We start from the raw sequence: 15,394 nt of genomic DNA, 5'->3' as shown, positions 1-15,394 counted from the left end.
TGCCTCAGTCTCCCAAGTACTGGGGACTACAGGCGTGCGCCACGATGCCCAGCTAATTTTTTGTATTTTTAGTAGAGACGGGAACTCACCATGTTGGTCAGGATGGTCTCATAGTGCTACTAGTTTTTCTAGAACCTGCTTAGTGTTAGCAGAGTATGAGAGTGTGACCTATTTGTCCTTCTTTTTTTCTTGCTTTTTTGTTTATCATCCAGATCCTGGGGCAGAATAGACTGTATTATGTAGGCATCACAACCTGCTGAGATTGCAGGACTTCACTCTGGACCCAAAGTCATTATGGTCCATTATTCTTTCACACTTTTCAAGTTAATACTGATATATGTTGTAGTGGTGAAAAGAACAATGTAAGTGATTACTAATTCAGATTCCTTTTGGTACCTAAATATCACCCTAGTATGTTATATTCTTAAGCAAAATGAATAATTTTTTTCCAGACAAGTAAGATATAATTTGATACAGTTATACTTTGGAGAAGTTTGCTGTGTATTTCTCTATAACTAATGAACAGATGAGTGTGTTTTTTAACATTTACTTTTCCTTACATAACTGTTTCAAATAAAAATCTTATCTTTGAAAAACTGTGAAGATAGTGATCTATGGGTTTTGTAGTGTTTGAGCCTGTAAACATTGTGCTTTAATAGAAATTAAAAATCATAAACATATGCAGGGTTTATTATGTGATTACTTTTGATTCTGACTAGAATATTGAACTGGGAATTCATATCATGGCTTGTATTTGAACTGCCTTACAATAATATCATATTGGTATTCTAATAACCTACTTTACAACTTCCATTATGAAGTAAATGCATATTTTATATACATTTTTCCATCTTAGCAAGGTTTCAGTGTAATGTCATATATGTTGACAATTTATTATTTCCTTTATTTCAGATTAACCCAGGGGTATTATAACTACTGATCTCCAAAGAACTGAAAAATAGATTTAAATATTATTCTATAGTATAATACATTTTCAGAATTGGAAGGGACCTTTGAGGTAATTATAGTGACTGACTTTCAAACATTCCAGGTATATATTATGGGTGACTTCCAAATATTCATTCTACCTCTTTCCATTGTAAACACAAAAATGATAGAGCACACTATATCCCATGTGCCAAATATGGCCAACTGCCTGATTTCATAGGGCATTTGAGCTAAGAATGGTGATTATATTTAAAATGGTTGAAAAATAATAAAAAAGAAGTTAATATGTTGTGATGTGAATATTATATGAAATTCAAGTTTCAGCATCCATAAAGAAGTTTCACTGGAGCATAACCAGGTTTATTTGTGTACATGTTGCCTATGGCTGCTTTCCTGCTACAAAGGAAAAATTCAGTATTTGTGACAGAGATCAGATGGCCTACAATGCCTAAAATATTTGTTATCTGGCTCAGGACAAAAAGAGCTTGTCTATCTCTGGTTTAGAAAATTAACTCTAGATTGAAGTGCAGTTCTTGACTAGCCTGTCAGTAATATGAATACCATCTCCTTTGCCAGTGATGGGGTTCAAGATGGGCAGGGCTATGTCAGTAAGACTTAGGATAATTTTTCCTGGCCAGGTGAAAAATAACTCATCTAAGAGAAAGTCACAAAAAATATATTTCTCACTGCATATGAACAAAAATATATATTTCCTTGTTGTGGCTGAAAGCCATCTTATGGCCATAAGGAAAATCAGCCTGAGGTTAAAGCTTACCCTAGAGGAGGAGGAAGCTAACAAAATCACAGAGAAGCAGAATTAGAGCCAACCTAACTTTGATCTTTCTATTATGTGAGCCAATAAAATTGTTTTAGGTAGTTTAATTTAGGTTTTCTGCTATTGATAAGCCCAGCTTTGTCTCTAATTGATAAACTGTTATAAAATATGAATATATTGAAACCACCACAAATTTCAAACCAGGAACCCATAATCTACGTAATGAAAATTGCAAAGAAAATCCTGTTCTGGGAAATATTTACTGATAGCCTCAATATTCCAGTCAGTGCATCAGGTGCCTTATGCCAGTCTTGGCACCAACATGTGATATAGATATTATTATCTCCATTTTATAAATAAGGACACTGAGGTTATTCAACTTTGCAAAGTCATCTAGCTAGAATGTCATAAAGTGGTCCAAATCTGTCCCTTAGTTCATTTCTGCTTCACACTGAAGGAAAATACTGTTGGTAAGGGAGCATTCTGCTAACTTTGAAACCTTTATTGTACTCAAAAAGGCAGTGGAAGGCAGCTCATTGCGATCTGCTTTACATAAGATATTAATGCCTAAAAAACAATTAGAGTTAATATTTGGTAATCAGAAAGCAGACTGATTACACAAGCATTCACTGATGTGATCTTTATATCACTAAGAAACTTAAAATACCTTTGCTTACCTACTTTACTGACGTTTTTGATACTATGTATGGTAAATAATCTGCTTAATTATAGACTTCTGAAATCTCACCTTCCAGTCTTTGTTTTGCAGGTATAGAATATCTTTTTAATTTCACATTCTCAAGGGTGTGTGTTTCCAGGAAAGTTTGAGAAAAGGCTGATTTTCTAGCCATATGAAACGGAATTGTTTATTTTCCAAATTCAGTAACTATATCACTTCATAGGCCTCTTTGCATCAGATTTTCACAGATAGACTTCTGTTCACTTAATGAGGAAACAAGGAAATTAGTCTGTAGTAGAAAATGGGAAAAATATTAAAATACAAGTATAAAACAAATTTCCAAATTCAAACACATTATGAATTGTGAATTCAAACACATTATGAATTTTCATATTATCTCTACAGCTATTCCACCCATCAGTGTGAATAATGAAGAAAAAAAGAACTTTCCTCTCAATACAACTATTCCCCTTTGAAAAATAATACTTCATAAGAATTATATATTTAAAATAGAATGATTTATAATGAAAATTTGCCCAAATCTTTCTTGTGCAACATTTCTACAATGGAACATAAATTTCCATTTATAACACCATGCTTAGGAATTTTTTTAAAGAAGTTATTTCTATTTCAAGATGACTAATATTGTTTAGGGCTTGCATATTTGGACTCAGTGATTCATGGCTGGCACATGTTCTAGAGGAAAGCTGTATTCATCTTCTTCTGGCCTTTTCTCTTCAGATATGGTTCTTGACCAACAAGTGAGCTCAGGTCAGCTGAATGAAGATGTACGCCACAGGGTCCATGAGGCATTGATGAAACAACATCATCATCAGAATCAGAAAAAACTCACCAACAGGATTCCCATTGTTCGTTCCTTTGCTGATATTGGCAAGAAACAGTCAGAACCAAATTCCATGGACAAAAATGGTAAATGTTTGTTTATTGTGCTCTTTATGTCTACTATAGGTCTCTGACATATCAAAGTCTTCTGAATATTTTAAAACTTGTTTTATTTGAAAATGATTTTTTGAAATTCAGCTTATTGTAGAATTCTTTTTACATGAGGATATAGTCTTATTATCAAGCATCAAATTGTAAAAAAGAACTTAAGTTTCCTGAAAGGTTCAGGAAAAAATACAAAGAAAACTAATATTTAATAAAAAAAAAAACACAAACTTTTAGATTTGGCTGCAGAAAACTTAAACAGAGCATCTGTGGCATAACAAATAAGGTCCTAGTCTCTGTCCTGTAGCCTAAAAATGTAATGCGGGGCTTTAACTTATGCCATAGATGGTGTTTTCATTTAAAGGAATCATGATCATTATCTAGTGTTTGTGGAAAAAAGATATTGGTTTCATGTTGCTCATAGTTAACAAATTCCATTAGAGAAAATGATTGAAAAGACCAGCCAGTGCATTGCTTGTGACTTTACATACATTATGGCTGATTCCGGTTCAAGGGCTCATTGCTGTTTGTAATGTGGCATCTTCAACGTCCATGGAGCCACCCCACTGACCATCTTCATACACCAATATAGATGACCACCATTGTTTCCTAGCAATCTTGACTTTCTATGATTTATGCTTCGGACTCTTTTATCTTTCCTATATTTTTTGTTCTCTCCTGGCATTTATTTAACCCCTGATCATTTGCACTAAGGAAGTTGCTTAGGAATCTCCTATTGTCATCCATCCTTTCTATTAGTCTCATGAAAGAAAATGAAGTTACCATGAAGATGATATGAATTTGTTAAACTTCTATCAGCTTTAAAGTTTCCAGTTCTAAAAGATAAAAATTAATGAAAAGTATTTTCAAATGCTTTACTGGAAAGACTGATTTCCACAAATGGATGAAAGCACATGTAGTGACAGCATGAAATATCATGTAATCTCACCCTATTTTCAAAAGCTTCAGAGATGCCTTAAATAAAATGTATGAAAATTAGTTTTCTCCAGATTTGCTTCATATTAATCAGTTTCCATACTACTGAATCAAATATACATAAAAAAGTAGAATAAATGCTTTATTAAATAGATAAAGATGATTAGATGTAATTTTGTCTCAGCGCATAGAACCAGTTCTTAATGACAAAATCATTTTTGAAATACTCATTTGATTTTTGGGACTTTTCGGTGACTGCATGTAAGTCATTTTTGTTACATAAAAGAGTCTATAGTTGTGCACACATTAAGTTCAATAAAATTATTATGAATACTTTATAGTAAATACCAACTTGTGTTTGTAGAGTCCACTGAACCTTCTGAGGAGGTATAACTTGCTTTGAATCAAATCATATATTTAAAACATATTTTATTCTAAATCACAATTTGCTTTAAAATAGTGATACATAAGATAACAAAACGAGGCTTTTGTATTCTAAGAGACATATTACAAATGCTGTGCTTTTGTTATACTTATAATGCTAGTATTTATTTGGTATGGCAATGTTAAAACAGAGTCAGTTATTTACTAATTTTGGCTATGGGCTTATGTCTACATGATTCCAAAAACTTTATTAAAATATACCCAAGAATTAACTTCTAAGAATGCATGCAGATTTTATAAAAATGAACTTTTGCCTTCATAACTTTTGCTAGAAATCAGATAATAAGATATATGTCTCTAAGAAAGAGTTATGTTTCTTCAAAGAGGCAAGGATCTTGCATTTTGAACTAGTTAAAACTTATACCATAAATTTCACTGGAGATAATGTTTACTCTAACAATAATTTCATGGTATTTTTTTTTTGAGGTAAGAGGCTATAGAATTTATTGGATCAATGATTTATTGTAATATGCAGATCTAGGCACACTGTTTGTTACTGCTTTAAACTTCTATTAAACATAAGAGGAGATGGTAGAATTTTAACTGTGAATTACAAATCTACATATAGTCACAAGGTTTTCTGAGAGCCTGCTTTTTGTCTTATTTAAGAAACAGTTTAGTTTTCCCGAAAACCAGAATCTGAGTGATTCTGAAGTGATTCTGTCACCATCTGTACAATCAGCCTTTATCTGAACACATACAAATCTTTTTGAGGCATACGTAAGGGCAATAAAAACTTGGAAACATTTCTAATAAGATTCATATACCCAATTAAGTATTGTTGTAGAGTATGCTGTCAGAAGTGGTTTTCTAAGCCTAAGCTTATAACACCTCCTTATGACTCTGTTTTGCTTCCTCACACACTTTGCATAATTATGTGTGTTGAGAATTCTGAAAATATGTATAGACTTCACCAATTTAGAAATAAATCTCCTACCCAAAAATGAAAAAAGTATGAAAGACCTTTACTGCTGAGGTTCTCAATCTACTTGTGAACTCTAAGGCCTGACAAACTCTAGATATATAAACAAATTGAAATTAATAGCCATAAATATAAAGTGGACATTCTGTTCTAAATATGCAATCTAGATTTAAATTTTTGTGCAATAGTTCAGAGAGATGCAAAAGGATTTCAAAACATCAAAAAAGTAAAGGTAATACTATTAATTTTTTTAAAATCCTTAGTAAAATCCATTATGCAAAAAGATGAACTTTTTAAGAAAAGATTATAGAATAGAAATTAAATAGGGCAAAGATTTTTCCAGAAACTTTAAAACAGAACACATTTTCCTCCCTAAGCATAGTGGTAGAAATAAGTCCCCGTTTCTTGTTTAACGTGCTGAAATTGTCTCAAAAACAAACGGAAGCTTATGTAGATAAGCCTGAAAGAGTCATGTAGAATAAAGTTTCTACTTCCTTAATTGACTTTTGTCTTGAGCATGTTACCTTGTTAGTAGTGCTCTCTGGGTTTAAACATTCAGACACTGTATTTCAAATGGGGTCTTCCCTGTTTTATAGATTAGATTAATAAAATAGTGCATTTCCTTGCTCTTCTCCTTCCCAAGTCTACCATTCTTTGTCCATTCCTTTTTTAGTGATTTGTGATAATTTGTCAGTCTCATCTCAAAACACACTAGTTGACTTTTCTTGGTATTCCACATTCTCTTCAGGGCTAATGTGAAGGATGCTATGGATTCACCATGCATTTTTAATGCCACCATGCTGTGTTTAACTTTCACTTTTCATTAAGCATCAAAACTGTGAGAAATGTCTGATTTTGATGTTTCAATAAAAAGTGACAGTTACATTTGGCAAAACAACAGCAAAAATAATAGAAAAATAATATCTACTTTGACATTAGCACCCTGAAAAGGGTATGGATGGTAAAACAGTCAAGATAAATATATTGAAAATATTAAAATAATTATTTGGACTAGGAAGATTTTCTAAAACTAAAAATAAGACTTTTGTGTTAAGTGATCTAGAAGGCAAAATTTATCAGTATCTGTTTTTATCATTTAGGTCATGTATTCAATTACCTTTTGAGACACTGGGATTATAAATCTATTATAAAATATTATTCTCCTTATGATAATTTTTATATGTTTGAAGATAATTTGGAATTATTAGTTTCATTAAGTACAGGGTGTCTTTATTCTGCTCTGTCCTTTACTAATAATTTCTAACTCTGTTTGTTTTTCTTCACATATCTTTTGTCTCTCATAATCTGAATACTTTCCAGTTGTACCTTTTATTTAGGATCTCAAAAGGAGTTACAGTGCAGAAAGTCTCTAACTACTGTTCAATGCCATAGTTTACTGAAAAACAGTTAGACTTGGGAGGATGGGACATAAAGTTCACTCTTTATGCCTAGGTAGATTTCAGCCCTTAAAGCAATGTACACATATATATTGTGCATAATATTTATTTATACTTTTGGAAATCAGATCTATTACATTATAGTTACTTCTTTTACAAATGCTGTACTTTTAATTTTCAGATGCATGTTGTCTTTATGTATTTAGATATTATGTCTTTCGTATTAGATATTAAGAAATGCTTTCTTGCTTTTTTAATACAATGGTCTCATAAATAAGATATTCAAGGTTTAAAATTTATCCCTCATAATGTTCTACCTTTGAAGAAAAAATGAAGCTAGAATAATAATTCTTAAGATTGCTTGAGAGAAACTTATTAAAACATTTGTGTATATTAAATAATTAAACATTATTTAATAAATATGATATTTTCTACTCTTCCAAGAAAATCAAGATGACATTGTTGACACAACTGATGGGCCTGCCCAGAGGCTATATTGTCATTACAGTTTTGGAATGTCAAGACTAGATCTTAAGAGCGAACATAATTCTAGTATGATGTGTTTGGATTTGTTATTTCTTATATTGCATTAATTATTTTCAGGCACACTAATTTTTCTCCAAGTTTAATTGTTTGCATACTTTTCATGTTGTTGAAGTGTAGCTCACCTAATCAGCATTTTCTAAATATTTAGCCCTTCTTTCTTTATGTTTTCTATTCCCATGAATAAATGTATTGTTACACATGTATGTAACTTTGTCATTCATCTTTATATTTCTTTATTTTGCTCTGTCTTATGTCTGTCTCTAACAGGCTCATCTCATCTCTGTACTCCCTCATCTCCTACCCTTTGGGTACTCTAAATGCGTTGAAGGTTTCTGAGGTAGTGTAAACCAGCTTGGTCTCTAGGTTAATAGTAATGTACCTCCATGTCTTCATCCCAGTTTCCTTCTAGTGCACGTAATTTACAGTGGATTAAGCAGTAGAAAATAATGATACATTTATGCAATATATTCTATTGATATGAATTTGGCCAAAGATAAATTTAAAAGTTGCTAAGCTGCTGTTTTTTAATACATATGTGCATACTTTACTTAAAGAAGAAGAGAGCTATAGCTAAAGACAAATGAGTTAATATAATACTCAACAGGGTTTTTGAGAATGTACCTTTTTTTCCCCAATAATGAGGTGCTTTAATAATACTGCTATTACTTAAAGTCATAAAATAGTACTTTTGATGTAATCTCATGTTCTTTCCCTACAACTTTATGATAAAGAAAATGACTTTGCCAGTCTCATAATACACTTAGTGAAAAATATATGGTGTAACAAGCAGAAAAACAGCTTCATTTTTCTAGTTAGTATTTACTCAAAATACTCTCAGTTTTCTCCTATGCTAGCCCCATATCTATTATAATTTGCCCTAGAAAAATACATGGTCCATAATAATTTTTATCTGACACATATGATCCCTCCATGAAGGCTCAGAGGAAAAAAATGAATTCATAACTCAAGGAAAAGTAATTCAAACAGGTGCTAATATGAATACTATATAATATATATCTTAATTGATAAGATGTCAAATATTCGAAATTTTGATTTAAGGTGAAGAACTCTTGAGTTTAACAGGTCAGAAAAATGTATTTAATAAATAGCAAAGAAGATATTAGGTTTCTCAAATGTTTCCATTTACATTTAAATAGTCACAGATACCAGTTAACCTTAGTGATATCCACTTTTCATCAGTTTTTAAATAACTTACCCTGAATATAATACGATTACTCAATTAATGTCTTTTTCATAGTTATCCTCGTGCCTCAAAATTATGTATGTATTATAAAAACAGAAATAATTAAACATTGCAGTGACATTCATTTATAGCAAATAATATGGGCAGTGATCAGTGGACAAAGATAATATAAAGAAACAGGTAAAAAGCATTTGTTTGTAAGTACTGTGGTGTAGCACTTTAAAAAAATTACTGTATACAATTAACATTCATAAAGCTTTCACACATATATGAGTGCTAAATCCTAACCTTATACTAATTTTTTCCGTGAGGGGAAAATATCCTAGCAAATTCTTTGTTATTCTATTAGGAAAATATTCACTTCTGGCTGAAGATAAATCTGTACCTGAAAATTGTCATTCTGTGAACCACTATTGCCTTAGACATCAGCAAGAAAATAAGAGATGCCCTTCCAAAATCTGATTTTATTGATTCTTCTTATGTAATAGCATTTCAGTTAATGAAATTAATTTTGAAATTTAATCCATCATCTTCTTCTGAAAGGTGGTAATAATTGGCATAAACTAATTGGCATAAAGAAAAATATATTTAAACAATGATTACAATTGATAATAGAACTATAAAATTATTTTTAATTTATGAGGTTTCAATTCGTTCTATATGCTATAATTCACGCATGAATATTAGTTTTATATATACAGCAAATAAAATGTTAAACTTTTTAAAAGACTTCTATTTTTTCAAAATAACCCAAATCAAACTTGTTAGGTTAATTTTTAAATAGTATCTGCTCATTGTTCAATATACTACCAAGTTGTGAAAACTGCCTTGAGGATATACACATTTAAAGTGTATTGTTTCAACTTTAGCAAATTAACTTACATTTTTGGAAATAATAGACAAGAAATAATAACAAGATTTGAAATGCTATTTAAACTTTGCAGGACTTTTGATGTGATTAAATATATTTAACTATGAATATTAACTCCTATTATTTAACTACTGCTCTGAAATATAAAAGATATACAAGTTTTGGTCTTTTTGTCTGTCATAGGCTAGTTTTCGTGACTTTTTATATTAGCATACATTCTATAGACATATCTAGAATCTAGGACTAGCAAGAAGTTTACTGTCATCTGATGTGTCTCCTGCTAGTTAAACTCTCAACTAGGTCATTATCAACATCAATTAAAATATTTATAAAAAATAATTTCTAAATCCCTTGTTCATTATCAACCTTATAAAGTAATATTTTATAAAATTGTTCTTATTTTAGAACAAGAGTAGCATACAATAAATCTCAAAATATATTACTTATTATAATTATTACATAAATATTAGTTATTAATTACTGTAATTATTTACAAGGAGAAATACAAGTGTTAATATTTTAAACATACTGCCTGAGCTGAAGGTAATTTATGAAATGCTCTACTTAAAGTATACAAATGAAAACATAATGTATTCAATTTGTTCAAATTTTAAGTTCCACATATTTTCTATCCAATTCAAAATTTAATCTCTTCAAAGTTAATGACTTTGCACTGGGTTGACTTTTGTTTTGTATGTGTTTGGTGATAGACCTAAATAATTGTTCTTCCATGTAGATTTATACCACATGAAATGATTTATTATAAGAAAGCAGATATATGTGTATTTAATTTATCCATGACTTGAATTTCACCACTCAATTTTACAGAACATTCAATAAATTTAATTTTAAATATATCTAATGTTCTAACTCTTTAAAATATGGAGAAATGATGTGAAACTGGTGATTGAAGACATCTGTTAGCACAAATGCATTATGTAAAAGGTTTTTTTAAAACTACAGTTATTATTTTGAGAATGGTAAATTGAATGGCTGCTAATGAACAGTTCACAGTCATAGCTGCACATTGCGGTTAGAAATGGGAGAATGAAAATAATTTATGTAGCTTGTATGACATTTATCTGAAGTTTATGTATTTACCTAGAATATGCTATAATCAGAATTTGTGAACATGATTTGAGGTGAACTTTTTTTAAAAAGTCATTTTATTTTCATCTTCTCCAAATACATTATTTTACATTTTTTAATGAAAGTAGTGAAATCCTTAAGTTCTAGAAGAATATTAAGCCTATTACTTTCTGGCATTAAAACAACTTTAAACTGTACAATTATTCCTATTAATAAATGACCCCTGCTTGAGAGGCTTACTAGTCTGAAAAGCAAACTTATAGTAATTTTTGAAAGTAAATAATTAGTATTTTTAACCCCAGTTGTTAATTTCTAGGTAACAAAGAATAAGTGGACTTTCGGGAGAGAATTTAAAGGAAAGGGTTTTTGTGGGGGTTTTTGCATTTGCACTGGGAGCTTAGAGAAGTTCAGACAGAGACCAAAGTGATCAGAGATGACACTAAAGGTGAATTTAGAATAAAGTTGGGATTTAGGTAGGTAGAGAGAAGAGCCAGGCAGAGAGAGTGTTTCTAACATCTACAATTGATGTGAATAAAAGCACTATTTTGAGTCATTGAGTTATTATCATAAATATGCGCAAGGCTTCAAATTTGAATTGTCATTATTCATTTCACAGAAAAAAAAAACAATAAAGGTGGGAGGTGTTTAATTTTCATTGCATTGCTATGAACAAATTTAATATGATTTACTGCAAACAATGTTTCATATTTAGTGAATAATGGAATTTAACCCTTTCTAGTCATTGCCACACTCCCAGTGCTACTATCCATTGAACTCTCATCATCTTCCCTATAATAGGGAAAAGAACTACAAGATAATTATGTTTTAGTTTAGTGTTAATGCAAAACTAATACAATTCAAGTTTTTATCTTATATCACAGGCTAATATCAGTATGCTTATATAATAGAATAATCAGAGGCATAAAATCATATCCATAGTGTTCATACTGTGTGAAATAAAGGTATTTCTAACCGAACCCCTTATATAGACTGTAAGAGTTATTGCCAAAGAACTTTTTTTCATTGGTTTGGCTTTTTAGATGCAATAAAACCTAAAAATATACTGTGTATTTTTCAGATAAATATCCATCGTTTTTAATGCTTTACATTTTAAATTCTTCAGGCTGAGCTTAAATCTTAACAGATGTCTATCTTGTCTTTTTATATATACCATTAGTTTTGGTTGAAATCTAGAAATCAATGATACTTCAAAATCCTGGTAATATTTACATATTTTTGTATGTAATCCTTATTGAAAATAATCTTTTAGAGTTTTTATCTGAAAATTGGTTTAATTTTTTACTGAATTCTCCCATTTCTAACTGTAACTGATAATAAGAATGTTTGTATTAATATAGAACTATTTATATTGACCCTTCATGCTTACATCATAAATTCATTAAGAAACCTGTTAGTCTAGTTTAATTGAAGTGCGTATTTCACTCAGTATGTCTACAACTATGTAAGTAATTGTATTCTGTCACAACAATCTCTTTTAGCAGGTCAGGTTGTTTCTCCTCAGTCTGCTCCAGCCTGTGTTGAAAATAAAAATGATGTTAGCAGAGAAAACAGCACTGTTGACTTTAGCAAGGTGAGCTTTTCTTCCTCTCATCTAAATAAGTTGCTAAATTACTACTAGAAATTACTACCCATTTTAAGACGTGTTGACACAATATTTTGCATGCACTTTTTGTGTTTCTTGTCAAAGCTTGATATTGTTACAGATAATGTTAGCATTAAGTCCACATGTAACATTTTGCCTATTCAAAAAAAAAAACCTGAACCTGTGAGTTTTATGCATAGTATTCATGTTTCAGCCACTTGGTATAATGTTATCTCTTCCAATAAAAAGAATAACTGGGCTTCACAGGGAATTTAACAGAAGTTTAATCTGTTTTTGTTTGTTTGTTTTTGTTGTTCTTTGTTTGAGACAGTCTCGCTCTGTCACCCAGGCTGGAGTGCAATGGCGCAATCTCAACTCACTGCAACCTCTGCCTCCTGGGTTCAAGCGATTCTCACGCCTCAGCCTCCCGAGTAGCTGGGATTACAGGCGTGTGCCACTGTGTCTGGCTAATATTTGTATTTTTAGTAGAGACGGGATTTCACCATCTTGGCCAGGCTGGTCTTGAACTCCTGACCTCAGGTGATCCATCTGCCTCAGCCTCTCAAAGTGCTGGGATTACAGGCATGAGCCACCCCGCCCAGCCAAGTTTAATCTATTGTTTAAAAACTTTGGCTAGTTTGTGTTCAAAATCACTTTTCCTCTATTTGTGGGAAAGCAAATCATAATATAAAACTGAATTGTTAATGTAATCAAGGAAAAGTCATTACTGTAAGGAACTCCTAGAAGGACGTAGTAAAACTGAGCAGAATTTTAAATAAAAACATATTAAGAACTGACTGTGTTGAGGGATACATCTAATTGGAGACAACTGAAATGAAATCATTAACTTGAATGTATTCTTAGAAAATGAGTCAATGACAATAATGTGATTTTGATTAGCAAATTTCTGACATTGTATATGTGCCATTGCAAGCTATGGCAAAGTAACAGTTGAGTAGAAAAGAAGAGTTTCTAGCTGGGTGTGGCGGCACGTGCCTGTGGTTCCAGCCACTTGGGAGGCTGAGGTGGGAGGATTGCTTGAGCCCAGGAGGCAGAGGTTGCAGTGAACTGAGGTCATGTCACTGCACTCCGGCCTGGGTGATGGAGTGAGACCCCATCTCAAAATAAATAAATAAATAAAGACAATGCAAAAGAGGAGTTTTGATACTTGGTGAAAATATGGCAGGTTAACAATTCTCTTTATCTGAGTGGCTGAAATAGAAGTAACTCAGAGTAATATTTTAATAAAGCCCTTAGCACTGGTAATAATTGTAGTAGTGGGAGGAAGTGGGAATGCGTGAAAGCAGTAGAAGTAGTGATCAGCTCCTTGGACCTGTTTCAGAATCCCTCTGACAATGCCTAAATAATCTAGATCTAGTTATGTGCATGCTCTCCCTCTGGTGCCTGGCGGAGTCTCCGTGGGAGCATGGTGTACCAGCTTAAGTCTGTTAATTATGCGTGCAGGGACTGGGAGGCCAACAAAAGGGGCATACTAGTCCATGTGGGATGAAACAAAGGCATGAAAAAGGACCTCCACACCAGCAAGAGAGAGAGGTGAGGGCATACTTGGGCTCTATTTCTACAGTGGTTTAAAGCTCATTTCACTGTATGGAGACATGTGATTCAAACATTAAGCCAGTTCAAATGTATTCCATCTGCCACTCTAAGAACTATCTTTTCAAAGCATTGCATTTTCATTCATCTGCAAGTTGGAAAAAGTTGTCACAAACTGCCATACATTTAATTTCTGATATTCTTTTTTTTTTTTTTTTTTTTTTTTTTTTGAGACGGTGTCTGTCTCTGTGGCTCAGGCTGGAATACAGTGGCCCAATCTTGGTTCACTGCAACCTCCACTTCCCAGGTTCAAGCCATATTCATGCCTCAGCCTCCCGAGTAGCTGGGATTACAGGTGCCTGCCACCACGCCTGGCTAATTTTGGTATTTTTAGTAGAGATGGGGTTTCACCATGTTGGCCAAGCTGGTCTTGAACTCCTGACCTCAATGATCCACCTGCCTCGGCCTCGCAGAGTGCTGGGATTACAGGCGTGAACCCCTGCAGCTGGCCAGAAAATAATTTAAGTTTTGATCATCAAATGTGGGAGCAATGCAGCTCTTGACCACCAGCACAGCTGAGGACCACTATGTATCCCTTGTCTGGGGAAATCCGGTTTCCTTTCACCCTCCAGGAGAGGCTAAGGAAGGAATGATTTCCAGGGAGCTTCCAGCAGTGCCGGGGCCACCGGGCCAGCTAGGTCAGCTGGGATTTGCCTCAGCAGTCCTCCGATCACAGCCTGTCCTCTGCCCAGCTGTGACTCCCCAGTGTCCCTGGCCATTTCCAGAGGCCTCCACCTACTCCTCCAAGGCCAGGCCCCTCCCTCCTTTCCTTGCTCCCTCTGTTCCTGACCTCCAGGGACACAGACACCTACCCAACCTTGCCCAACACCTGGCCCTGACCTTGTCCCGCCCCAGCTGTCAGTTATCTCATCAGGCCTCAGAGGAGGAGACAACACCTCCCACCCCAAAACCCCAGCTCCCTGCACTTCCCCAGCTTTCATTCGTGAGTGTGCAGGAGAAGGGGAGGGAAGGAATTATGTAAAGATCGTGAAAGAAAATGATGCAGCTACAGCTAAGGCTTTTTAAAGTGGAGTCGGGAGACCGTGGGAGGATCGCACTCACACTTGCTGAAGGTCAAATCGCAGAATGTGCCACTCGGTTTGGCTAACAACTGAAGTCATAATCCACCTCAACATCTCTTAGCTGGGAGTACCCTAATGAACTAACCAATCAGAATGGGCTTGCGATAGATGATTTCCGCCCAGCCAATGAACTGCCTCCGAAAACAACTTTTTGTGGAAATCCCTTATAAAAAACCTCTCCTGCCCTTGCCTTACGGGATGCTATTCAGGGCTGCCCTGAATAGCCCTCTCTGATTCAGTGTATGCGAGTCGTATTTCTTTGTTTCCTATATAAATGCTATTTCTTTTGACCTCCGTGTCAATCTCTCTTTTACTTAACAGCATAGACCTGTTTTT

At 33.4% G+C, this 15,394-nt stretch overlaps 1 protein-coding gene across 4 annotated transcripts in view; it reads left to right on the top strand.

Annotated features, from left to right (window-relative positions):
• The window catches only part of SLC4A10 (solute carrier family 4, sodium bicarbonate transporter, member 10), a 379,697-nt gene that overhangs the window by 249,339 nt on the left and 114,964 nt on the right, over positions 1-15,394 (top strand). For 2 of the 4 annotated variants that reach the window (XM_011947100.1, XM_011947101.1), the window contains exons 6-8: positions 3,144-3,332; positions 12,259-12,350; positions 13,827-13,916. In XM_011947100.1, coding sequence (XP_011802490.1) covers positions 3,144-3,332; positions 12,259-12,350; positions 13,827-13,916 — 371 coding nt within the window. The remainder of the gene's footprint in view (positions 1-3,143; positions 3,333-12,258; positions 12,351-13,826; positions 13,917-15,394) is intronic. The other 2 variants (XM_011947103.1, XM_011947102.1) reach the window with 1 other exon arrangement.

Source organism: Colobus angolensis, unplaced genomic scaffold (genome assembly GCF_000951035.1).
Source record: "Colobus angolensis palliatus isolate OR3802 unplaced genomic scaffold, Cang.pa_1.0 Scaffold259, whole genome shotgun sequence".
Lineage (NCBI taxonomy): Eukaryota > Metazoa > Chordata > Mammalia > Primates > Cercopithecidae > Colobus > Colobus angolensis.
The sequence above is the reverse complement of the archived record's forward strand: the minus strand, read 5'-3'. Positions and strand labels throughout refer to the sequence as shown.